The sequence below is a fragment of the Pagrus major genome, chromosome 14, assembly GCF_040436345.1.
Source record: "Pagrus major chromosome 14, Pma_NU_1.0".
Lineage (NCBI taxonomy): Eukaryota > Metazoa > Chordata > Actinopteri > Spariformes > Sparidae > Pagrus > Pagrus major.
In genome coordinates, this window is record NC_133228.1 from 23,359,431 (window position 1) to 23,386,235 (window position 26,805).

The 26,805-nt window shown below is 41.2% G+C and overlaps 2 protein-coding genes across 6 annotated transcripts; one reads left to right on the top strand and one right to left on the bottom strand.

The window, feature by feature from the left end:
* Positions 1-1,731: 1,731 nt before the first annotated feature.
* LOC141008720 (uncharacterized) lies at positions 1,732-12,482 on the bottom strand. Its single transcript, XM_073481184.1, has 4 exons — positions 12,392-12,482; positions 10,150-10,342; positions 6,355-6,661; positions 1,732-5,910 (listed from the first exon to the last, which is right to left on the bottom strand). The coding sequence occupies exons 2-4, from the start codon at positions 10,225-10,227 to the stop codon at positions 4,130-4,132; spliced, it is 2,166 nt and encodes a 721-aa protein (XP_073337285.1). The 5' UTR covers positions 10,228-10,342; positions 12,392-12,482; the 3' UTR covers positions 1,732-4,129.
* A 2,188-nt stretch (positions 12,483-14,670) lies between these two features.
* Positions 14,671-26,684, top strand: rab3ip (RAB3A interacting protein (rabin3)). Of its 5 annotated transcripts, none has more exons than XM_073480969.1 (14): positions 14,671-14,779; positions 18,609-18,762; positions 19,286-19,402; positions 19,711-19,877; positions 20,195-20,366; positions 20,845-20,940; positions 21,707-21,784; positions 22,099-22,317; positions 22,419-22,547; positions 22,645-22,757; positions 22,896-22,919; positions 23,314-23,413; positions 23,700-23,769; positions 23,982-26,684. In XM_073480969.1, the coding sequence occupies exons 3-14, from the start codon at positions 19,313-19,315 to the stop codon at positions 24,062-24,064; spliced, it is 1,341 nt and encodes a 446-aa protein (XP_073337070.1). In that variant the 5' UTR covers positions 14,671-14,779; positions 18,609-18,762; positions 19,286-19,312; the 3' UTR covers positions 24,065-26,684. The 5 variants fall into 5 exon arrangements, with proteins under 5 accessions (XP_073337070.1, XP_073337068.1, XP_073337071.1 ...); XM_073480967.1 differs by having other exon boundaries at positions 14,702-14,784; XM_073480970.1 differs by having other exon boundaries at positions 14,702-14,784; positions 23,985-24,161.
* Positions 26,685-26,805: the final 121 nt, after the last annotated feature.

Here is a 26,805-nt window from a genome sequence, read left to right on the forward strand (position 1 = left end):
GCTCCTATTTGTAAGAAAAGTTCATTTTGGGGTCAAAGCGTAAGTTTTGTTTTGTAACATAATGTTGCTTTAACAGAAAGAAGAAGAAAGAAAGCTGCATTCATCCAGCGTTAGAGGATTGCAGAAAAACTGGAAAACCTCCCTCGTCTCAAAGTCGATGCGTTTTTTGAACGGGTTTTCTGTTAAATGCCTGAAATAGACTTACACGTTTATTTTCTACGACATAAAAAACGTCAGTAAAAATACCCCACGTTTGAATTAAAGAGCGTTTTACGTGTCTAAATGAGACTACAGAGGTCGTCGGGGTCATTCAACGTCATCACACCGAACACGGAGACTCATCGACTCACTAGTCCGTCTTTTCGAAAAAGAATTGGAAATGTTGTAGCAGAAACTTTAGATTTCACCCCAGCAGGCAATATCACTCACTTCTGGTTAACCGTGTTTTACAAGGTTTTGTTTTTCTGACCTTCCCCGTGTATTTTTCACATTGGACCTCTTGTCTGTTGAACAGCAGCAACACAGAAGCAAACTGTGTGGACTGCAGACGGTTACATAAGACTTCAACACTGAGGCTTTCTTTACTAAAGAGTGCTGCTCGACCGCTGCTGCTCTGAGGGAGAGTGAGGATGTCTGACATCCTCATTCACTATTGTTTCTCTTAACGAGCGGACGTGTATCTCCAGCCTGTCTTTCTGTTTATATTGTGCTTATTCCAAAGTTGTGATTCATCAAATTACTACAAACAAAGGCCTCGTTTACTCGTGGTATCGACATATGATCTGTATCTGGATGACTGATCCGCAGGTCTCTGCGTCTACACCTGGTATTAAAACATATTCTTGTTGTCTCGATTGTGCCTTCATCATTGTGAGTCCACACGGTCTGTCCTCCAGTAGAAGTTCAGATACTTGTGTAAAAACAGACTCTGGTAAAAGCAGAAGTACTGATTCAGCTTCTTTACTCCAGTAAAAGTAATAGAGTACAGGCTCTGAAATGTACTCAGAGTATCAGAGTAAAAAGTCTCCCTCTGAAGGACATTTGTGGTCAAAGCTAACTGAAGCTCACGTCATATTAATATAATTCAAACACTATTAAAGTTAAAGGTAGAGTCAGTAGGATTTGTCCCAGCTGTTCCTGAACGCACCACAAAGATAGTTGGTTGTTGAGTCTCATTCCCAGGACGTCAAATAGCCACATGTTGGGTTGGTAAAGCGTCCCGAGCAGCAACAAAGTGAGAAAATAAGAAAATCTCTGCCGATACGAGACACTAACACGCCTTTTCTCCCCGTTCCAGCCTCCCTCTCCGTCTGTTTACGTCTTCTTACGTCTTTTATGTCTAAAATCAGTCTCAAACTAAAGTAACGAGCCTGTTCTGAAAATGTGAGGAGGAGAAAGTTCAGATATTTGTGTTCAGATGTCGGGAGGAGAACTCAAAGGAATAAAGTACAGTAACCAAGTATTTGTACTTCATTACTTCCCACCTCTGGCTAAGTCACTTTTTTGCGAGGGACACTCGATAGCTTAAAGTATCTTAAAGTCTTAAAACTATAAAAACATATTAAATGAGATCTGAGACTTGCGACACGTAAACTAAACACCTCATCACATCAAAACAACCTGTCAGTTTCCACTCAGGTGAAATATTTCACCGACGTGGCCAATCATTGAACAGCACCTGCTCATTCTTTACATTCCAGAGTTAATCAAAGAAAAACAATTACACAGAAGTCACTTTACTCTGTTTAATGATCGACAAACACTCAACATTACATATATTAAGCTGTTTTTTTGTTTTCTTTTACAGTATACATTGTAGACAAAGTCAGAAAGTTCACCAGGCTGTAGCAGCAACTTTCACATGATCACTAATATTCCCATTCACCACACATGGTTATTTAATCCCTGTCGAAGGCTGTGTTATACAGAATGTAGTTATAAACTGTATGTATGCACCATTAGATACTTCATAATGACTGTAGCTGAACTACAGAGGAGCCGGAGTCTGTAAACAAAATTCACAAAAAAAAATGTTCACACAAGACGAGAACGTCTGTGTGAAACAAAATATTCTTCATAAGTGACTGTAGGTGAACTACAGCGGCCGGAGTCCATATAAACACACACACACACATATACACACATACATACTTATGCTGCTACAACAGTTAAATAACACACTCGCAAAGTAATCGACAACAGCTCGAAAGGAATAAGTAACCCGGGATGTATTTCTAGCCTCTGTGGTTTTAGTGCTTGTGTTTTGTACAATGCCATGTGCTCGCCCATCCCTAGAGACTGAATTTAAAGTATTCCCTCTGCGTAGTAAAAAAGTAAAAGTCCTGCCCACAAACCCATTCCACAGTCTGTGGTTTGGTGTGGGAGGTTTGTCCGTGGAGTAAAAATATCCTGCAGCTCAGCTCGGCTTTTGCATCTTTCGAGACAAAAAAACCTCGCAGTCTCTTTTCACTTTTAGCTTGAGCACCAGTGTTACTCCAGGACGTCAGATTTGAGAGAATAAATGGAGATATTAGCAAAACGAGCACTGAGTTTGACTTCGGGCGTCTTGATTTTCACTTTTACGCCTTTGCTTATGTAGTTTTGGTCATTTCAGAAGTAATAAATTGCTCGAGAGGAAAGTACTTTCAACCAAAGTGCTGACAGAAGAAGACACACGCACTTAAATGCCCCAAGTCAGTAAACAAACCAGTAAAACAAAGAGAAGTTTCCCATGTAACAGGGGTGATAAAGACTTCACAGCCTGTGTATGAACATTAATTTCACTCAACAAATATAACTTAAACTTGACACAGAAACAAATGTTGGGAGGTCTTTTTTTGAGTATGTGTGAGATTTGGATTTAAACGATTTATTGTTTTTTTAATAGCTAAATTACTTTTATGCATTATCAGCTGCTCATTGCAGCAGGAGGACCACATTTACACTAAAAGGTGGTTTTAAGTAGTTTCTTGAAGTTAAAATCAATTTTTTTAATTTTTTTACCAGGACCGGATCAACCTGCTCAGGGGTCCTGGGACAAAATTGAACTTTGGGCCCCCACTGGACCCCCCAGGGTTGATATGCCTGACTACACACATATATCGCCTGCCAGAGCCCCAGAAACAATTTCATTATGGACTATGAACATGCCCCGAGGTTGTGGCAATACAATTGTGGCAATGTATTTATTAATTTATATGAAAGTTTAAATAATAAACGTTTTTATAACTAGATTTCGATACGTGTTGCAACAGGGGGTCAAGTTAATGTCCAAAAGGCAAAATAACATACATTTTTTCATGACATTGCCTGTATCAGTGATATAATTTGCTTAAAAATAGATTTTATTGAGTCTCTTTGAGTTCTGATTGGACTCAAAAAAAATTTCTTTTTTCATTTTGGCACTTTTAGGGTGTTGTGGGTCGAGAACACCAACCGGATATTTCTGTCAATCAATTTAACCTTCATTCTCTGCCCTTTTCAAAAATAGCATCTCAAGGCAAAGATGATATCAGTTTGTCCCATTGGAGTTTAAGTTGACCCAATTGCACATACACCGACCTGCTGTGATGTGTATCAATCCACCGCTGAAAATAGTCCCCAATAAATACACTATTTACTCCTGTTTGAGTAATGTTTGATAAAAACTACAGTGCCCAGCAGTACCACAGACAAGGTAGGGAAGTCGGAAAGTATTTGTAAAGACTAACACATTTTTTTTGTTCTTTTTCGTGGGATTTGTTGACAATAACAGACAAAAATACTAAAATGCTTCTCGCAGGAAGTTGATCAGCATCAGCTTGATCTAAAATATCTTGTGCGGAGGTATAAAACGTCTTGTGTCAGAGGCAACATGAAGCAGTTTGCAGTTTTTCTGTCAAGACTTGTTACTGAAACAGCGTCACGTGTTCACCAGCTGAACTGTGTCACACTTGTTTGTCAGTTTTTTATGGCCAGGAAGTGAGAACTGGATGTGCGGGTCTAGTGTAGGATCTCCATTCCTCTGTAAAAGTAGGTCTCTATCCAGCCACACCTCACAGTCATCAATGAGGAAACTTCTAGCATTTCCACCTCCACCAGCAGGTACGTACTAGCGTTTCAGGCTCGACAGGTGGAGTTTCAGAGTTTATCAAGAGTCTTTCAGCAGCCCCAGTTTCCTCAAAGCCTCCCTGCGCGATTCGTCCGTCGCGCCCCGTCCAGAAAACTGAACAGTGATGCCTTGGGGACGAAACATGGAGCCGGGTCTCCGCGATTTGTGTTCAAGGGACATGGCATGCTGCGCTGGCTTTTGGGTGGAAACAGCGCCGTGGTAGGAGTGTCGAGGAGGTCTTGGGGCTGGGGTCGGAGCTGGAGCTTTGAAACTCTTTGCCGAACTGTTTGAAGAGCGATTCAACCCAGCGGAGGGGTTGATGGTTAGGGTCTTTCCACCGTAACTGTTAGGCTCAGAAGGTCGTGCCTCTGATCTAGCTGGCAAGGTCTGGCTCTTGTCGATATGGGAGCTGAGGATGTCCGGAAGGTCGCTCCTGTTCACGGCTACAGGAACAGGAGTCATGACTTTGGATTTTCCTCCGTAGCTGTTGAACTCACTGGGATGAGCCAGCGCAGGTGGGAGGACTTTGGGTTCGTGGGTCACCGAAGAGGTTGCATGTTCACTTCTGGTGGAATGAGACGGGTTGACCACAATAGATTTCCCTCCGTAGCTGTTAAACTCCACTGAGGAGACCTCAGGTGGAGGGGAAATAGATGTCTTATGCTCCAGAGGAGGTGGAGAGTAGCTGCTCTGTGTCGCTGTAGGAGGTGAGGGGCTCAACTGACGGCTCCTATCTTCCTGGCTCCTGAGGGAATCTGTCCAAAGGATCTCTGACTTTCTATCGGCATTAATCTGGATCTGACGTGGTGGTATGGGATTTCTATCTTCCTGGCTCCTGAGGGAATCTGTCCGAAGGATCTCTGACTTTCTATCGGCATTAATCTGGATCTGACGTGGTGGATGGGGGTTTCTATCTTCCTGGCTCCTGAGGGAATCTGTCCGAAGGATCTCTGACTTTCTATCGGCATTAATCTGGATCTGACGTGGTGGATGGGGGTTTCTATCTTCCTGGCTCCTGAGGGAATCTGTCCGCAGTATATCTGACTTTCTGTCGACATTAACCTGGCTCTGATGTAGTGTCGTAACATCGACTTCTGGCAATCTGGTGCTGGTTTCTGTTGTTTGGGGAACACTGGCCTCCAGAGGTTTGGCACTTGTTCCTTCACCGGGTAGAAGATCCAGAGTGGTGCTATCAGGGGTGACAGAGAGCGATGTACCACCAGACATGGCACGATTCCTGCTCAGACCCAACTTAGACAGCGCCTCCATCCTCGATTTGCCCGGGGAGGGGTCCTTGAATGAGATGCTGCGTGTGGGAGCATTTCGAGTCTTCTGCTCCATGGCCTGCTGAGGAACTTCCTGCAGCAGAGGGTGTGGCCCCGTTAGATTCGCCAGCATCTGCGCCCGTCTCTCATGGATGTTCACATTAGCCAGCGACTGGTTTTGGTGCTCCTTGCTGCCAAGGATCACACTGATGTTGGCAGGAAAGCGGGTAGGCTTCACAGAGGTAGGTGGACCTTGTTTGACGGGAAGATCTGTGCTGTAGCTTGGTGGCTTTTCGGCCTCCAGGCTGCTTCTGCGAAGGAGTGTGGAGGGCAGTAAGTTGGAGGTTCCCCCTGCCTGGTTCTCCGCTATCTTCTGGGCAATCAGGACTGGGGTGGGGATACTGCCTGGAGGGTGGTAGGCGGAGTGGCTGTCTGTGGACCCGTAGTTGCCGCTTGGTAGGGGAGGGTTGTACTCCGAAGGCAAACTGTCTATCGAATCACGCATTGGCTTGATCTCGAAGTGGCTTTCAGGGGTCGGCACCATGCTCTGAAAATCTGGGAGGAAGAAGTTGCAAAGTCAAAATCTGGAAAAGACGACAAGCTTCAGTCCCATCTAGGGTTGTAGTTACTATGAAGGACACTGGAGTCATATCTTGGATAGTTTTTTGGAGGGAATCTGGGGGTTTTAACAACCAGGGAGAGGTTGATTGTTGAGTCTCATTCCCAGGTTGTCAGGTACCAATGCTTTGGGTTGGTGGCTCAGTCCAAACCCCAACAACAAGGTCAAGCCCAAATGTTGGAATTTGATGACTTTGGAGTGAGACTCAAAAATCAATATCTTTCTCTAGAATCTCTAATGACTACAGGCCAATAAATACATAAATGTTTCTATATTTCTACACCAGAATTTAAATCCTGACCAGAATGAGAAGGGCTTTGAAACATTCAGACCTTTATGGTGGGAATACTTCATACTTTTATATAACTGTTGTACGCTACCTGGACTGGTGGGATTGAAGATCAGCTCTCTGGTCTGCACCAAGTCCGGTTGCACCAGATCTATAATATCCTCTTTGGGACTCAGAGGACTCGCCAGGGGAGAGGAAAGAATGACACCAGGCTTGGGACTCGAGGTAGGGGGTACATCGACCTCATCGAAAGGACCGCTACCGATTGCGGGGTGCTTCACTTGTCCGAGCCTCGGGTCGTTCTCTTCCAGACTCTCCTCCAGCGAGTCGATAGTTTCCTCGAAGAATTGGAGGCATTCCTGTTCCTCCCGGCTCAGAAACTTCAGCGTATCATCTTCCTATCAAGGGCAAAGAGACGGCAGGAAACTAGTTGATATTTTGTGTTTTCATTCTTTTTTTTCTAAGTTTGATGATGTGCAAATGTAGATATCAAATATACAAAACAACATTTGAGAAGTTTTTCACAAAGAGGGATCTAAAGGAGATCTAAATAAGTCAATTTACTAAAAATTGAAAGACTTCCGGATGACAGCAAGTCTTTTTTAGAGCAGTGTGACGATTAGCAAAAGAAGGGATACGTTAGGATCAAATGTCAAGGCTGGATTATAGCCAGGCATAACAATCAAGTGTCCTGAGACCCAGTATAGAAGGTTAGCTAATATGAATTTAACGATGATAAAGTTACACATATAAGTAGCCTAAACAAAAGCATCTTTTCTTTCCTACACACTACTTCTTGATTTTGTCAACTTGTACTACTCTCCCAAATTCAGTAAAGAGCAGGACAGAGCTGCTAACGTTAGCATATGCTCGTAACGTTAGCACAGAAGCACCAGCTTAGTCTTCACTTCTCTCTTCATCTTTTAACTCCATGTTTCTAACTCTGACTTTCTCATACAGTAGTCATGTGTACACGGTGAACACAGGCCTGTTTGTTCCTTCATCCCAACCCTCCAAACTTCTTTCCCACCCTATATTTGGCTCAAATGCCCCTCTCTTCTGCTGGTTAACTGCCCCTCCCATCTGTGCTTCACCTGTCCGGCTCCACACAGTGCTGCCACTGAAGAATGACACAATGGGCTATCCAATAACAGCGCTCTGTGACTATTGATTTTACTGCTCCACTTTGAGGTCTCTTTCAGTTCTGATAAAGATCAAGTCCACCTATTTAAGCCAAACCACATGGCTGCGGGGCGAAAGTAATCCTCTGTAACAATGTGTAATGGACTTAAAATGAGCAGCAGTGGTGGAGGAAGGACTGAAGTTAGAGCCACAAAGATATAAAATACCCCATTACGTGTTAAAAATACGACTTGTAAAACTTATAGGTGCAAGTATTTGTAGTAAATCAATTAGCAACTGAAGTGAAACCAAATAATCTTCACTCAATTTCTACTTTCTAGCTTTTTCTGGAGCTTTCACCCCCCCCATGACCCGTCAAATCTATAAATAGATAATATTATAAATGGCTCATTATCAAGCCAAAACAAGCCGGTTTTCTTGCACACAGTACTTCCTAAAAAGATTTTAGACATTCAAGATAATAATACACGTATATCTGACACACTTTTCTATAATGCTTTATCTGGATTTACAAAAAAAGTACTAACTACAGCTGTCGGATAAGTAAATGTAATTAAAAAATGTAAATTAACTTCACTGCCTGGTTTGTTCTTAGCGCAGAAAAACAGTTACTGCAACTAAAATCAAATGACCTTATATCATTAACTTGATGTTATTAGGTTTAACATTATATGTTTAACTAAACAAAGTACTTGAAATAGTTCCAACCCTAAACTTGGTGGTTTAACATTTCAGTTTGTGTACAATTTAATCAAACGACTTGTTAGTGAGCCGCTTCAGGGGCGCTGGTAGGTGGATTTTTTTCTTTTTACTTTGAACACAGCTAGGCTAGCTGTTTCCCCCTGCTTCTAGCCTTTATACTAAGCTAGGCTAACAACACCCCAACTCCAGCTTCACACTTAGTACTTATTTAGTATGACATTTTGTGAATTATTAGAACTGGTGAAGTGAATTAACAATTTTATGGTGAATGTTAAATAACTACTGTAGATTTTTTAGTTTTTGCCACCAGACTCCATTGAAAAAAACAGCGATTTTTGCACGGCTACAGTGACAATTTCAGCTTAAAAAGGTTGTAAACAAAAAATAACATCATGTAAGTGATCCCTCCAGAGATGTTTGTTTGAGAGCAAGATCTTTTTTGTTTAACCAAAAACAGCAGTTTTATCGCTCTAATCAAAAGCACCAGACTCCATTGAAAAAAACAGTAATTTTACCTCACAGCTACAGTGACAAATTCATTGTAAAAAGGGTTCAAATAATATCTTTTCAAATCAATTTGGGATATCAGTTATGGAAACTTGAATTACGAGCTGTATTTTGCCCTTTTATCATTTTATCAGTTGTTTAGGAAAATACTGCGACGCTGTTTTGATGTGAAGCTCCAGAAATGTTTCGTGGACTACGAAACTTCACCTGACTTTCCATCTGCATGGAGGGAGGAGATGATGACTCAGTTTTCATTTTTGGATTTTAAGTGCAGTACTTGTACAACAATGAAGTGTTTTGATCGCAGGTCGTGTTTGACTACAATTACACGTCCACCAGAACGAAGGAAGCTGCTCATTTGAGCTATTTCAAGGTGATGACCTTCAGCTCGTGGTCGACATGGCAAACAGCGTTTGTTGCTGACATGAGTGTCACAACAAGGTTACTGAGAGGAGGCTTGTTTTGCTTCACGCACAAAGACACCTGCAGCAACACCCAACTGAAACCAATAGGAGATAAACACGGATCTGCTGGTTTCAGCTGCAGTGAATAATGTCTATTGTCGTGAAGCAGCTCAGGACCTAGAAAACTGCAGCTTAACCGGTTCGGCTGCGCTGAACGTTGATAATGAATGTCATCCCCAAGGCATGAGGAGGGATTAAGTTGTTAAGCAGGTGTAATTTCTCAGCGACTGTGATGACTGGGAGCATTGTGTAAACACAGCACAGTCAATGTGAAGTACAGTTTGAATAATCAGCTGTTCATCTGATACGCTCAGTGGGTTTACTGTGTTTAAGAAGACAATAGAACAAGACGACTTTATACTGCGGTCGACCGAACAAATGATGTGTAATTACACAAACCTGTGTCCCATAAAGCACCACACTGTAAAGAAATCTGTTAAAAACAGTACTATTCTGGCAGCAAGGGGGCCAAAAAATACTGTAGAATAAAAGATAATAACTGTTTTAATTAATAAATGCTTTAATTTTACATGAGATCTTATTTATTTATGGGCTTTTTAATGTTTAATTAAAGATATTTACACATGTAAAAACACTGAAATTACCTTTGAATATGATTAAATACTCCTATAATACAAATAATCAGGCTTAAAATTGCATAAAAGTGCCCGTAAATCATTTAGTTTGATTTTAAAATACTTCAAAATACTTTTGTACACCTGCTAGCGAGATTTAAAATTACCACCATGTATAACTGCTCGACAAAACTATCAGCTATTAATATAATTGTAATTATACAACAGAAATCTATGTAAAACTACAGAACCAATAATTCTGTTAATCAATTTTAATAAAACACTAATTTTATCTGACTGTCTGAAGATATTTGTGAAAGTATTTAGTGTGGAGAAAAGTCAATTTTTGTAAATAAATCAATAAATTCACAGTTTCAGAATTTTCATGTTATTTTACATTAGACATGAAGATTCAGTCTATTCTGTGTATGTTGAAAAAACAGGAAAAGTCTCCAGTCAAGTATTGATTAACGTCGATGGTTTCCAAACACTTACGCCCGGCCTGGAGCTTCGACCTGCGCCCCCGTTGATCCCGTAGTGCAGCTGAGGGTTGGCCTGCAGACGGAGGTCCATGGTGCAGGGGTCAGAGGTCAGCTGGCATTTGTGTTCCCGGGCGGCACTACGACGAAACGAGCATCACATCCGGTGTCGCTCTGAAGAATCATCTAATCTTCTGTTCAACGAAGGCCTGGAGACACAGAGGAGGCACGAGAGGTCAGACAACACCGTCCTGTCGAGGTCAGTCAAGGTCAAAGTATGATGAAAGGAAGGAATCTTTGCTTTTTGGTGCAATTTTTGGAGTTTTACCACAAACAGGTCTTTAAATTAAAGGGGAAATGTCTCTTAGGTGGAACTATCGAGCCTATCGTGTGTTTCTTTATCTAAAATAACTATTAAACAGCTCAACGTTTCCCTCTGAAATGTCTTGGAAATCTTTAAAAATGAGTAAATGTACTCAGTTACCTTCCACTCACGCTCTGAGGTTTTAGCACCGCAGCAGAGAGACACCTGATGGACCAGTTAACCGGGAACAGGGAGCTGCAGAACCAGCTCCTGCAGCCGAAACCGTTCAACACATTCCTGTCTAACACCGCTCAGATAAAAGAATTCAGAAGGAAAAGAAAAAGTTTCCTCGTTGCGGTTTGAAGCCAAAAAACAAAAAAACTGAGCTGACAAGAAAAATAAACAAGACGAGGAGGAAATGTGAGCCACAAAACTGACCCGGTCTGGGTCCACTGGTGCGCTCGGTCCTGGGTCAATAACACAGTGGAGATCAGTGATAAGTTAAATAAGTGTTTTTTATTCACCCAAATTACCAATATTTAAAAATGAAATATTGTTGTCATGTTAACACACATGATGATGTCGTGTCGCCTCTAAAATCCTTCAGTATCTTTCTTTCTATCTAAAACAGAAACATTCATCCAGTTTGATTCTTCTTCTGGTACGTTTTTGTACATTTACGGTTACAGACTCTCTACATTTGCATTTGAGTCTAATTCATTTGCCAAAAAAGAGACAAAACGCGCAGTTAATAAAGTTAAAGATGCATCGAAATGAGAATGATTATTTCTCCCATAAATATCGTGGTAATATCGTTATCTGACACTATATGGTGTAAATGAAATTGTGAGAATCTGTCACATCTTTAATCTTTACATTTCTGTTGGGCCATGAATTAAACCCAAGAAGTCGTCATTTTTACTCGTGTTTTGTTTGTTTTGGTCTGTTTGTTGTTGTTTTTTAGGTAAAAAAGCTCCAGTTACACTTGCAGTGTATACAAGAACTTTATCAGACGTGTTTCTGTTTTGCTGGAGCTTTTTGACCTCTTTAGATTTTCTCCCTTCTTCTTGGAAGTGGGTGAAGTTGTGCCAGAAACTCTTCTTGGTTACATTTAAGCACCAGTTTTATTTGTTATTTTTGTATTTTTTCAATGAATCTACTTTGTTCTTGTTTTATATTTCTGTTTCTGTTTTTGGGTTATTCACCTAAACTAAAAACTAAATGGTTATTTTTCTCCTGGTTCATCAAACAAAAACTGATCAGCAGCAAAGCTCGTACTAAAACACAAATTCATTGTAAGCTGCAAAAAACAAAGTGTATTTGACACACAAAACGCCGAAAGATGCACTTGTCTTTATCGTGATGTAATATTATGTGTTATAGCACATTTTTCTTATAAAATACTGCATAGTTTTACTTCTTCTGGCCTTTAACAATCTGAGAAGGCAGAAAAATCAGAGCTGAGAGAAATATGGTGATGACTTTGTGTTTTAAAGGGTCACAAACCAATAAAGGTTGGAAAACAATTACAAGACAGAAATTCTTTCAAATTCAAATTGATTGATTTGAAGTGTAATCACATATTTTTACTTTTTATATATTGCAAAAAACTGTCAGTTCTCTGTGTTCTGTGCATTTTCCATGTGTAGAATAACAGGTGATGCCAGGTCTGAACATTTTGTCATGCAAACTAATTACTCCTCATATTTAGCTTTTCTTTTTTACTATATCATCATTTTCAATATGTAGCCTTCTACTTTCATGTATGTTCACAGTGACATAAATGTAGAAGTGATATTTTCATGTAGAATAGCGTTACTAGAAGTATCCAGAGGACTGTTACAGAAACATTACAGTAACTTGAAGTGAATTAAAGCCTCATAATCCACTTTACACTTGGAAAAACGCGCGTAAAAATGAAATTCTCCAAATGTTTGGACACAATAAGACTCACCCATCATCTCCACAGATCCGTCATCATAAACCCGACCAGGCTCCAGAGTTTGTCCTTCAGAGTAAAAGCATCAAAGTTGATCTCTGCCTTTTGTTGTAACTGGTTTCGTCTTTAAAACTCGGGTCCGCGTCGCGCTCCTGGAGCTCCCCGTGCGTAATGACACCACGGCGGCACTTTACGCACCAGTTAAAGCCACGAGGAGACTCCTCCCACAGCGTACAGGAGGGTGTGTGTGTGTGTGTGTGTGTGTGTGTGTGTGTGTGTGTGTGTGTGTGTTTGTATGTGTGTGCTGTCATTCAGGTGTGTGACACAGTGGAAAGTTATCACACACACACACACACACACACACACACACACACACACACACACACACACACACACACACACCTCAGTTTCAATAGGATGTGTTCAGGGACAGTGGGACATTTGAGCTTCACTCTGTTTTGCTCTTCAACTGGATTGACTAGAAGATTTTTTTTTCTTGCCACGCCGCTTAAATATAATGCAGAACTTTAACTTGTAATTGAGTAGTGTGTTGCCACTTCAGTACAAAATCTGAGTACTTCTTCCAAAAACATATGATTTGATGAGCGTGTTGAAAGATATTCTTGGATTAAACCATCATCTTTATGGAGGAATGTAATTGCCAAAATAATTAAATACATAAATAAATAAACATTCAAAAATTAAATGGGAAAGTAAATAAATAGGGGATATAATACAAAGGTAAATAGATACAGGAACATTTATGTTTAGTATTATTTTTGTTGCATTTAATGTCATATTAATATATCTATTATTATTTATTTATTTGGCAGTTTCAGTCCTCCATACTTCTCAGGTTTAACCTTTAAAAGTAATTGCACTACTTAAAACAAAGTGTACCTTAAAAGACTTCAAATAATTAAGACTTCAAATAATGTAGTAAAATTTTTGACAATGGGTTTAAATAATGAATCAATGACTTCACTATGATATTTGTTTGTTTATGGCGCCCCCTGCTGGCTGCAGCCCGGTGGAGCTCCTTCCTTCAGACAGGCGGTGGTGAATGTTTTGACTCAGGATCTTTTAATATACAGAGACATGACATATATATATATATATATATATATATATATATATATATATATATATATATATATATATATATATATATACATATATATATATATATATATATATATATATATATATATATATATATATATATATATATATATATAATTTTGTGTGACTTCTACTTCCTGAGAATATTATTTTCTCTGATGTCAATCGCGAATAAACGTCCATAAATCCGCAAGAATTTATAGAAAATTGCAGAACTTGCTTGAGAATGATCACATTTTAAAGTTTTCTTCATTACTAAAGAAATCCAGTGATATTTATCCGTATATCAATGAGTACACTGCAATCTGGAAGTGCTAATTGCTAATTCGGCATACTTTTAATGGAGCTAATTTGCCAAAATGTGAACTAATGTAGGCTTATAATGACCTTTTTTGCGTTTTCCTGTACAGTCTTTCCTTGGTGAGGTGCGGTGAAAGGATAGGAAATAATGGAGGGAGTTTTGAACCAGAAACTTCTTCACTTTTTGACCGTCCTCATGTTGTCTGGTTTTGTGATCAACGTGACAACAACTCTAACTGTTGTGTCAATCTGTTGAATTATCTAACTATAATCTCTTCACCCGGTGGAAAAATGTCCCCAGTGTTGATCCCAGTACAGTCACCACAGAAACCAGTGACCACACCTGGGAAAGGAATAATTGGAATTGCATGTTGACTTTGTCAATGAGTAACAAGCGATAAGTGATCTATTATCTTGAGGAGTGAGCTCAACACTGACAGAGAGCACAGATAATCCAGCTATTCATTCAGAGACTTATATGGAAACTTCCACACAAATCAGTTTATTTGTTTACATGTTGCTTCATCATCGTTAATGTTATAAAACTCATTATACCTATGACTATGCACATATTTCTCTGGTATCTCCCTTTTATTCTCATTATATTCATATAGAACTCAGTTTTATCTTTGCTTTACACTCTTTAATGTCATTTGCATTTAATTTTAAACCCTTGAACATGCATATTTAATACAATTACATTACTTACCTGCAGAACATGTGTGTGCATACATACCAGAAAGCACCTTGGGTATATAAATAGTATAAAAAACAACTTGTCTCATTTGACTGGACTGAAGCATAAAAACATTAGCAGTGATGATCGTGTAGTTTCCGAGCGGTCCCTGAACGCACCTCCCGTCAGTTACCTGCCCCGCTCTGCGTCAACAGCCGCTCCAGTGTGTTTGTTTCACGGCTCGGCTCGGCTCGGCTCGTTACCCGGAGGACGGACCGACCAGCCCGGCTGCTGTCCGCACAGAGGTCCGGTGAGTCCCCCGCTAACGCGTTATCAACGTTAATGTTGTTATTGTTGTTATTATATGAGTTGTGGGGAACTTGCTCAGCCCGCTAGCTTAGCCTAGCTACACGCAAATGCACCATTACGTCCGTGCACCCATTATCGGACACGGAGCCGTCTGTCGCACCTTTTCCTCTGTATTTCTCTCAGCCACGCACCCTGTCTGTGTTTAACCAAAAGTATCCGTCATTTCAGTCAAATGTATTAATAACACATCCCCTTATTTTGTGCATATCGGTGATATTAGCACGCCGTGGCTGGGCTGTGTGCGGTGGCCGATAATGGAAGCAGGGTATCCCCCCCCTTCACGCGAATAACGGGAGATTTTAACATTTTTGGAGGAGACACAGCTGCGTTGTTTTTGTAATTGTTCCGACATTATCAGCTGGTTTAATTTCTCTTTTTTCTAGCATTAATGTCACAGCTCACAGAAATGCTACAACACGCCCCTGAATGAAGCTGCTGTTAGCTAACAAGCTAGATAATTTAATGCAAATGTATCGCTAACGCTAGCTCGAGTTAGCATCGAAACCTAAGATGAAACACACCGGTGAAGCTGCTTTCATGCATCTTTCATGCGTGCAGAGTCAGATAACACCCGTTAGCTTCCTAACATTAGCACCTCTGTGAAGCACTGTTAGCCTTTTAGCCCGTTTGCTAACATTCAGACATGCTAACTAGCCGCGGCTAGCTGAGTGCTAGCTGTCACTGCGCCCTGAAACAGGTGCATCCCTGCTTAAAAACGCATCCTGTCCACAATGTTTGGGTCACATGAGGACAACTCGAGCTCAGACGGTCTGTCAGCATCCAGATAACATAATAATAATGAGCTTCAGCAGGCTGTTTGTGCAGCTAACGTTTAGCTTGACATCATGTGAATGAACAGGGAGGCTGTTGTCAGAGTAAACTCAGTTAGTGTTTGTTGCAAACGCTGCAGTTCTTGTGCAGAAAGCTCAGTGTCAGCTGTCCACAACATAAATATTAAGTGTTTCTAATATTCCTACACATCAGACAGAGTGATGGGTTTGAATCATCACCACGGTTTGACTACAGATCGATTCAGATATTGATAAATCACAACAAAAACAATCTGATGTCCCTCCTGTGTAAAACAATCACTGATGAACAAAGTTTGTTAGTAAGAAAGTCGTAGAAACAGTAGAAATGTGCATCTGTAGAACAACTAGCGACTATTTTCATTATAAATTAGTTCAGTTTTTGTTTCCTGATGAATGGATTCTTTATTTATTCTATTAAAATGCCAAAAAAACATCTAAACAGTCTAAAATCATAATATAATATAATATATATTCAAATTTGAATTATAAAACAGCAAATTATAACATAAAACAATTATTATTTTTCTAAAAATTCATTATATAATGGAGCCTGATGATATTGGCCTATACTGGCGCATATGTTGTCCGATATGAAAATCTTTTTTTTTTAGAGATAAGTGTTTTATAACCACATCTGAAGGATCATTGCAAAAAATGCATGTTTATTGGCCAATATATTGATATCAGAATATTGCACCCTCTAATAAAGGTAGACCGATTATTGGGGCCGATATTCAATATTTTTCAGATTATCTGTCTCAGTGATTTTTTTTTCCCACCAACAGCACTATCTGATTGGTAACACGTCACAATTAACAGCCTATAAACCCTGAATAATCAGAAACTGCAGAGAAACTAGTAACTAAATGCATCAAACAAATGTAGTGGAGAGGAAGAATGAAGTAGCAGTACTTGAGTAAATTGTACTTTGGTTTATTTCATCACTGGTTGTTTGAACTTTTCACAGCAAATGTTTATCGGTCCCAAATATCGCTTTTCAGTCTCCTCGATTTCTAATTTTCGGTATCAGCCCTGAAAAAGACACATCGGTTCAGTCCTACTCTTGGATATCGGTTTCGGCATTGGCCCAAAACATCAAGTATCAGTCGCCCTCCACTTGGTTATTAACTGCAGCTGCTGTATTAATATCATGATGATGCTTTCAACGATGTCCCCACAGGCCAGCGTCCTATTAAGATACATATATTATGGTAATGATAGAAAACCAGCACCAGAGCAGAACAGCTGATCGTTCATGCTTTATGATTATTTCCGTTAATATCTGCTGCTAACGTCGGCGTTCCCACATCAGTTTTGCGTGCTGTAAACACACGGGATGAGCCTTTATCGGGTGGCTGGAGTAACTGGATCCGCACCCAGCATCCGTCAGCGTGTCGGGTTACTGTGGGCTCTCCAGGACTGGTCTCCATGGAGACGGGCAGAGGGGGCGCAGGAGGGGTCGGCCGGTGTGAGGCGGGTGGGGTTTCACCTGAGTTTGACTGACAGACGCGAAGCTGAGCGTCAAGTTTTAAGACTGTTTACACAGAAACTGATGTGCGATCGACGCTTGATTGACGAGGAACAAAAATTAATAATTAGTTTTTATTGGTTATAACTTTTATTGACGGTTATCAACAGAAGACTTTGACATGATACTGATCTAAAACACACACTCAGACTTTTTACATCGCCTGAGGGACCAACGTGAGTTTCTCTCAGTCACACCATCTTTATTTGTCTTGCGTCTTTAATTTGTCTTCAGGTCACTGAATTCAGCTTTTGTATATATGCTCAGTGAAGGAACACACCCACTTCACACACACTCACACACTCACAGAAACACACCAGGCTGAGCAGGTGTGACCGGTGCGCTGAGGCAGCAGAAACAAAAGGTAGGTTCACAGCCCGGACAGAGACAAAGAATTAGATTATATCAGGAACATGATGATGGTGATGATGATGATGATGATGAGGGAGGATCTCTGGAATGAAAACAGACCTGATGTTTTGTTGTCTGTCAGCTGTGAACTTCCTGTTTCGGTCCGTCTGCTGGAGTTTGACCCAGAAAGTGAAGCCGGTGTCCAGCGTGCCGTCATAAACTGTGTTGTAACTGCTGGGAGTGGAGAGGATGAAGGAAGTGAGCCGTGTGGAGCTGCGGGAGATTTAGAGCCGATATTATCTGCCGAGTTTATCTCGGACGTGTTCGTATCGGCCTGGATGTCGGCTGCAGGAATAAAAGAAATGTCGAGTCCTGCACGATTATGAGCTCCTTGTGCTTCAGTCTGTGTTTTACACTATTTTACTTCCTCTCCGGCACATTTTAGAGAGAAAAATTTTACTTTTTAATTCAGTACATTTATTAGGAATCTGTAGTTGTTTAGCAGGTTAAGATTTTACAATATATAATGAATATTTAAGATACAATGTATTGTTATAAAGAAAAGAAAACTCCCAACAGTGTAAAAAATATAATTGTGTATAAATATAATTATCTCTACTGCAGCCAACATGAAAATGCATCTTACATGTTACTGCATCAATAATAATAAACTCCTAGTTCAGTACATAATATTGTCACAATGACGGAGCCTGAAATAAATATAAAATATGTTCATACTTCTTCCACCATTAGAGGTGATGTAGAAATGAGTTTGATGTTCATAATACAGGCGTGCTAACACCAGACATTCACTTCATTATTTGTTTTTTATACCTCGGCACGGAGCTGCAACAAACGTCTTTCCTTATTAATTAATCTGACGATTGTTTATTCGATTGTAAATGTCAGAAAGCAGTGAAAAGTGCCTGTTACAGTTCCCAAAGTCTTCAAACGTCTTCAAACCAAAGATATTAAGTCAAGAAGCTAGAAACAGTTCATGTTTGCTGTTTTTCTGTCAATCGACCAATAAATATTTAGTAGTTTATGATAGTTCTCTGTCTGTTTCCCTCTCAGGTGAAGGACAGCTGTTACCTGTCGCTCTGTTTGCTGAGTCACTGGTTCACCTGCAGATCGTCCTCCTGACTGACTGACTGACTGACTGACTGACTGACTGACTGACTGAGAGCCTCCGTCATTCACCAGCCTCTCCATCCACCGCTGCACTATGGTACAGTTAACACACTCCTTCAGGAGAACTCGTTGAAAGAGAAAGTGTAGTGTTGTGTATCTGAAGTTTTACAGGATCACTTGAAAAAGAAGTCGTCTCAGCTGCTGATCGTAAGATAAACATGAAGTTTGGTTAAATTAATGGAGACTTGTGTATTTACAAACTTTTTTTAAAACAAGCTCTCAGCGACAGAAACACTTGAGGTTTGAAGTGACTAATTAGTGCTGATTATTTGTTGTTTAGCTCGACAATAAACAAATCTTTGAAGCGTTTCATTCGACCCTCCTGCTGCGAGTCGCTGAATCTCCATCTGTGGAGTCGACTGAAGCAGACAGGAAGCAGCTCTCAGCCTGTTTTAAACACATTACAGCTGAATACATTTAATAAACACATCGCAGCAGCATCGCTAACAGCTCTGTGTGTGTGTGTGTGTGTGTGTGTGTGTGTGTGTGTGTGTGTGTGTGTGTGTGTGTGTGTGTGTGTGTGTGTGTGTGTGTGTGTGTGTGTGTGTGTGTGTTTGCAGAGTGTATGATGTCTGAGAGCAGCTGCTATGGCCTGCAGCAGCGGTCAGAGCAATGCCGAAACTCTGGAGGGGTTCCATGAGGTGAACTTGGCCTCACCTACCACACCTGACCTTCAGGTAGGTCGAACGTAAAACCCTTTAACTCATCACATGCAGGTAGAGAGTTATTGTTCAGAGTATTTTAGGATGTTTACAGATTTGTACACACAATCAGTTGGTCTGTTCTTCCAGGACCTGAGCCCGGCTCCCATAAATCACCCTGATAACTTTATAAACCAAAGTAAATACATTTTATTCAAATAATCCAAAATCTCAGTCACATTGCGTCAGTGGGCTTTACAATCTGCACAGCGAACGACATCCTCTGCCCTCGATTCCAGTGATTAATGGTTTTCTAACTTCCTCGTGTTTGTGTCGTCCTGCAGAACCAAGCTGAGCAGCGCCCCCCCGCCCGTCACAGCACCCCGCCCGCCTCGCTGTACCGGACCCACTCCCTGGGAGCGCCCCGTCCTGGCCGCCCCACCTCGCTGCAGGCCGACCAGCTCCCCACACAGCCGGTGTACTCCACGCCGCGGCACAGCCACAATGGAAGGTGAGGACACAAAACTCAGCTGAACTCAGACGACTATTTTTCTCTTTTACCTGGTTTTTAATTGAATATATTTGACTTTCAGACAAAAAAATGCATTTTCAGGCATTACATTTGACATTTAATTGACCAAACAATTAATAAATTGATTTTGAAACGAACAGTCGGATTAATTGCTGATGAAAATAACTAATTATTGCGGTCGTTGTGGCAGAATATTGATAAAAAACCTGCAGGTTTGCTCGAACATAAAGACTCTTTACATGTAAAATCACAGCATCGTGACTGACCACTTTTGTTGCCATGGTTACGCTGCACAGCGTGCCGGGCCAGGAGGCGGAGTCGGCCGACGGCAACTTCCTGTCCGGAGAGGACGGGGAGGAGTGCAGCGCTCTGAGCGACAGCCTGTCGAGGCTGCGCAGCCCGTCGGTGATGGAGGTCCGAGAGAAAGGATACGAGAGGCTGAAGGAGGAGCTGGCCAAGGCCCAGAGGGTAACACACACACACACACACACACACACACACACACACACACACACACACACACACACACACACACACACACACACACACACACGGTCTCTGGTCTAAACCTGGAGTTTGAATGTGAGTGTGTGCGATTTGAAAGTGAATGTGTGTGTGTTCGACTTCACTACATCTCTCCACGGCACTCATCACTCAGACTGACGTCATGTGACATTTTATATTTTTATTTAAAAGCGTTTTTTTGCACATTTTTTTATAATTTGAAATGAAATAATGTCCTCAAACATATTTCACTAATTTTTATTTCTTCATGTCTTTGTTTGTTGTTGCCATGCTTTGATTTTACTTTCATGTGTTCATTTGGTGGTTTGTTTTTCTGTTGTGTTGTTTTCTGTTTTTGTGTGTGTGTGTGTGTGTGTGTGTGTGTGTGTGTGTGTGTGTGTGTGTGTGTGTGTGTGTGTGTGTGTGTGTGTGTGTGTGGAAGGAGCTGCTGTTGAAGGATGAGGAGTGTGAGAGGTTGTCTAAAGTCAGAGACCAGCTCGGCCAGGAGCTGGAGGAGCTCACCGCCAGTCTCTTCCAGGTCGGTCCACCTGCCTCCTCCCCGTCTGTCCGTCTCCTCTGCTTCCTGTTTCCTGTTTCTCTTCCTCCTTGAGGCAGCGGCCAGACAGAACCTGGACAGGAAAATCTAAATGATTGACTCAGGATTTGGTAGATCTCTGTTCCTTGTGAGCAGACACATGAAGCTCCAGCGGCATTTTAGTCGAGTCTGAAACATTTCATTTGGTTAGTCCACGGGCTCGATGCTGGTGACCAGACAGAAAGCTCTTTAGTTCTTGCTTTGTTCAACTCTCAGTACTTTTGTAACTTCTCACCAAAACTCTGCAGTTTAGAGTTTAGTTTCAGTAAATTTGTTCATATGTTCAGATATCAGCCTTATTATACCGTTTGTTTTGGCTCTGTTGGGCCTGATACTATTGACCAGTGAGATATAGCTCAAGACATAAGACCTTTTTAATTTCTTGCCGTTCGATGTTTAAGTTCAGGATAAAGACAGAGTTTGTCCGGCCGGCCTTCACGACGTGTTGTTCCTTCCCTCTTCGTGTTCCTCCTCCTTGTTCTGGTCTTCTTCTCTTTCCCATAGAAGGTGCTGGGATTCCTATCTGTGTGTGTGTGTGTGTGTGTGTGTCTGTGAGTTTTAACAGGCTGAGCTTGACTTTATGTTACCGTTATGTTTTTATATTATTTATTGTGAGTGAACTGTCCCTTTAACACAAGGTTGTGTAGATGTTGCTTCTCTATGAAGATTTAAGAATCTCTTGAAATATCACATTGTGTATGTTTTCCAGGAGGCCCACAAAATGGTCCGAGAAGCCAACGTCAAACAGGCAAATGCTGAGAAACAACTGAAAGAGGCTCTCGGCAAGGTGACGACAACAAACACAGAACTTGCCTGAGAATCATCACAATTTTAAGTTGTCTTAAGCATCAAAGTAATCCAGTGATAGATGATTTAATATCCATGTTTACACTGCAAACAGGAAGTGCTAAAGGATAATTCGGCAAACTTTTAATGGAGCCTCTTTGCAAAAATGTAAACAAATGTAGGCAAAAAATGGAGCGATATGTTTGAGTTAGCCTACACGTTGGTGTTAGCATGTTTCTAATAGCCTATAATTTGTCTCTTCGTATGTTTCCATCTATCAGATTAGTCAAAACATTTTTGCCTCCTCCTCTTCAGATCGACGTCCTCCAGGCGGAGGTCCAGGCGCTGAAGACACTCGTGCTCTCCTCCCCCACCTCCCCCCTGGGTGACCTCCCCCCTTCAGGAGCGGTAGGAGGGGGCGTGAAGACTCCCTTCAGGAAGGGCCACAGCAGGAACAAGAGCACCTCCTCCGCCATCATGGGGACGCAGCCCGACCCGTCGGCCACGCAACCCATCGTACGGGAGTGTAGAGAGGTACAGAACTTTATCTCATGGTGATTCTGTATGTGTGTCTGTATTTATCTGCGGTCAGACTCTGTGCTAATCGATGCTAACCTGCGTTGTTGGACGTGTAGGTGGACAGTCAGCTGTTCAGTGATTTCAAGGCGTGGAAGGAGGAGCCGACGCTGGACCGGAGCTGCTGCTTCCTGGAGAGAGTTTACCATGAGGACATCTACCCCTGCCTCACCTTCAGCAAGAGCGAGGTACACAGAGATTCAGGCCGACATGTAATGTATTCACACTCGCCTGTAAGTCACGTTCTGTTTCTTTAATGTCCGTCATCGGCCTCTTGTCCCTCAGCTGGGGTCGGCCATCTTGGAAGCCGTGGAGCAGAACACGCTGAGTGTGGAGCCGGTCGGTTTCCAGCCGCTGCCGGTGGTCAAAGCCTCGGCGGTGGAGTGTGGAGGACCAAAGTGAGACCACGCACACACACACACACACACACACGCACACACACACACACACACACACACACACACTCTTTCTCCTCCTCATCAAGCTTTCACTCTTTCATCATCATCTCTCCATCTTTCCTCAATTTCCTCCTCTAGTGGGCGAAGGGCCGAGCTCGTCACGTAAGTCTGACTCTCTCTCTCTCTCTCTTTCTCTCTGTCTCTCTCCCATCAGCATTTTGAACCCCCGCCCCCCCCCCCCCCCCCCCCCCCAACCCCGCCTGGCTCGTCCAAACGTCCCCGCTAACTCGTAACAATCCTTCCTTCAGTCCGTCCTTCTGTCCAGGTTTATCAAAGCGATCCTGAAGAGAGGAACCTTGATAAATGTCTAACACTCTCTCCTTCATGCCTTTTACTCCTTCCTTGCTTCCTTGAGTCTTTAGTAGTAGTCCTGCAAAGTTTTTATTTTTATTATAGTTTTAGGATAAACTGTTTTATATTGAAACATAAACCTATAAATCTCTCTCTCTCTCTCTCTCTCTCTCTCTCTCTCCCCCCCCCCCTGTGTCTCTGATAGAAAATGTGCCCTGAGTGGTCAGACCAAAACCTGTAAGCACAGAATCAAGTTTGGAGATTCGTCCAACTATTACTACGTGTCTCCCTACTGTAGATATAGAGTGAGTACACACACACACACACACACACACACAGACACACACACAGATATAGAGTGTTTTCTCACAGTGACACCTGCAGGAGAAGAAGTATTAGTGCATATGTTTACTGAGACTGGGACAAAACTAATAAAAACTAAAACTAATCACAGATTAAGTAACGATCAGTCTGCTTCCTGTCAGATGTCATTAACTTTGTGTAGTGATCTCATCATTGTGTTTATTGTTGTGTAGTTTTTTCATAGAGATTACGACAGTGTTCGTTTGTCTCTCTCTGAATTTTTCTCAGATCACAGCAGTGTGTAATTTCTTCACCTACATTCGCTACATCCACCAAGGGCTGGTCAAACAGCAGGACGGTAAGAGACGCACACACACGCACACACACACACACACACACACACGTATACACACTTTGTCATTTGGCTCCTTGTTAACAATTTGTGGATAAGAAAGAAGAAAGGAAAAAAAAGAGAGGAGCAGAAAAATGGAAATGTACTCACACCTTCCTGTGTTTGTGTTTGTTTGTGTGTGTGTGTGTCTGTCTGTCTGTCTGTCTGTCTGTCTGTAGCAGAGCAGATGTTCTGGGAGGTGATGCAGCTCCGCAGAGAAATGTCCTTCGCTAAGCTCGGCTACTACAAAGACCAGCTGTGACTGACGGACAGCCCCGCCCTCCAATCACAGCAGACTCTGGCCTGAAGCTCCGCCCTCCCTCCCCCTCCCGGTTCTGGTTTTTCCTCCCATTTACCCCCCGCCTCCTCCTTCCTCTTCTATGTGTGAGTGTGTTTTTGTGTGTGGTTGTTTTCAATCACAAAACGAAGCCTGGAAGACGTCGGTGGTCTGTTGTCGTTACCGAGCTGGAGCTTCTGTTGGTTTTCTGTTCAGAGTTTGAATCTGAAATATGAGATTTTCTTTATTGAAACATGAAACACTCCGATTATATGAAGAGAAGTGGCACGAAAAGAGACTTGTGACTTGTTAGCATTGAACCCGTCTGAGGAGCTTTGACCTTTGCTTTCTGTTTCTCCCCGTCTTTACAAAGAAAGCTCGACAAGGCTGAAATAAACCTTTCAGTTTTCTCAACGACAAATAAAGACCATTTTCTGGAAGGATGGAGACTTGGAGCCACAGTGAGGATAAAATCTGACATTTAGAGAAGATAGTATTATATATATAAATATTTTAAGGCAAATCTGTGCTTTTGAGAATAAGTCATAAAACAAGAAAAAAAAGTTTGTGAATAAAGTTGTAATTAAGAAATTGTCATATTGCAGATGAACTTGTAATGTTATGAGTGTAAAGAAAAAAATAAAAACAAAACAATACGGTTAATTTCAAGGGGAAAAATAGTTCAATAATATTTATTTTAATCCTCAATCGTTGTGCTTTCTTAAGGTGGGAACACATTTGATGATTTTTGACCTCATAAATCTGAAATATTAATTACTAATCAAGACTAGTTTATTTTTTTCAAAATATGACATTTCTTCAGGTGAAATTAAAACTTTTCATGACTTATTTTTTGTAACTTTATTCACAAAATATTACAATTGGATTTTCTTAAAAATGATGACTTTAAGGCTCAAAATGCTGTTTTTTTCCCCTCAAAATTGCAACTTTATTTACATAAAATGACCTCATGACTTTATCTCAAAATATTCAGCTAAAAATTTGTCCCTCAAAACTGACGTAAAGTTTCAATATGTAAGAATTTTTGTTTAAACCGTTCAAGAGGTGGCCAGTTTTGTTTCAACATTGGCCATTTTATGCACAGTTTTGCTATTATCCCTCAATTTCACTGCAACAACAAACTTTACAAGTCTTACATCGTATCAAACAGCAGATATTGATGAATCTGAAAGGTTGTGCTCTGATAACTGTTCTCGAAATCTCAGATATTTTCTTCTAACAGTGGCTCCAGTAACTAAAACCTTTGTTGCAGCGCTGCTACAACTCTTCAGTTAAAAGTATCTGCTGTTCTGAGTTCAGTCGAGGCGGCTGTGCTGAACATTTGTTCAGAAATGTACAAAAGTCTGCGTCAGAAAATGAAGACGCCCGCCAGTTTAATATGATGACCCAAACAATCAACTATTGTTTACAAATGAAAATGTGTATAAGCTTATATTTAATTTTAGTTTTTGTTGTAGCAAGTGGATGCAAAGATAATCAGAAGGTAATGAAGACAAACTTTACTTTAAAGCTCCGTTCAGACTGGATTTATATCTCTATAGGAGGCGGGACCACGTTAACGTTACTTAGGCTAATTTATCTGATGTTTTTTTGCCGAACTCGCTGACTCACACAAGTTTATTCTGTTTGAGGAGCTGCTCGTCCTTATTTTTATCAGCTCAGTGTGAAATTGAAGTCGGTGTAAATATTTTTGCTAATCTTGAACATGGAAACATGCGACCACCAACTTATATTTGGGAGTCGGCGCTGTTAAAAGTCTGCAGAGTTAGCTGTTAGCAGTTCATGTTTGCAGTGTGACCATGAATCTGCTGATAACTCTCACTGGATTACTTTGATACTGAAGAAAACTTAAAAATGTGAAGATTCTCAGGCAAGTTCTGAATGGTCTTTTCTATGATTTATGAGCGTTTATTCACGATGGACATCAGAGATGATTATATCAACGGGAAGTGTAAATCACTCTGAATGATATCAATGTCTCAGTGTCCAGTTACCTTTCACAGTATCTCCTTTAAATCTCCAGCTTTTTCTTGGTTTTACAGACCTCATCCCGTCGTCTCCTGATTAAAATGTCCAGAATAACGCGTTAAATTACCTTTTCCCCCTGTGATATTAATCCTGTCTGAACGGGGCTTAAAACGTCTTTTTCAACACTATGAAGTTTCTCTGTATGCCGATTATTTATATTTATAAGTTCTTGAAGAGTTATTTTGTTGTCGGGGTGGTTTCAGACGTTGCTGAAGCTTCAGGAGAGCTGCGTTAAAGGAAAAATGAGACACTACATTTTACATTTTCTGCTGTTAAAACACTACAAATGACAAACAAATTTAGGGAATGTTCCTTTAACAGCTCCTGGAGTTCTCAGCCTGCTGTATTTAATCAATCAGGAATGTGTAGATAGTCAGCTGTGTGAATGTGGAGTGTGTTTGTATGCCTGCTGTTGTGTAAACTTTATATATGTTAATTTAAACCTATGCTTCTCTCTCTATCTTTCTCCCATTCAAAGTCAATGTCACTCTCCCGGTTTGGTTTAGTGCCTTTTCTCTCAGACACTCTGAAATAAAAACAGTAATACCTCTGGAAACCTGCCGCTGTCCGTCCAGTCTGTGTTCCACCTCACACGCTGATACGACACCAGGTCAGAGGTCAAGTGTGCGACAGTCAGGTGAGATGTGGAGCACAGCTGCACTCTGGGTGTCTCACAT

Coding starts and splice junctions, on each gene's coding strand:
- LOC141008720 (XM_073481184.1), bottom strand. CDS start 10,227: ATGGACCTCCGTCTGCAGGCCAACCCTCAGCTGCACTACGGGATCAAC. Junction 6,662..10,149: donor GTCGAAGCTCCAGGCCGGGC/GTAAGTGTTTGG, acceptor TGCCCTTGATAG/GAAGATGATACGCTGAAGTT. Junction 5,911..6,354: donor CTTCAATCCCACCAGTCCAG/GTAGCGTACAAC, acceptor TCTTCCTCCCAG/ATTTTCAGAGCATGGTGCCG.
- rab3ip (XM_073480969.1), top strand. CDS start 19,313: ATGGCCTGCAGCAGCGGTCAGAGCAATGCCGAAACTCTGGAGGGGTTC. Junction 20,367..20,844: donor AGCTGGCCAAGGCCCAGAGG/GTAACACACACA, acceptor TGTGTGTGGAAG/GAGCTGCTGTTGAAGGATGA. Junction 23,414..23,699: donor CTCCCTACTGTAGATATAGA/GTGAGTACACAC, acceptor AATTTTTCTCAG/ATCACAGCAGTGTGTAATTT.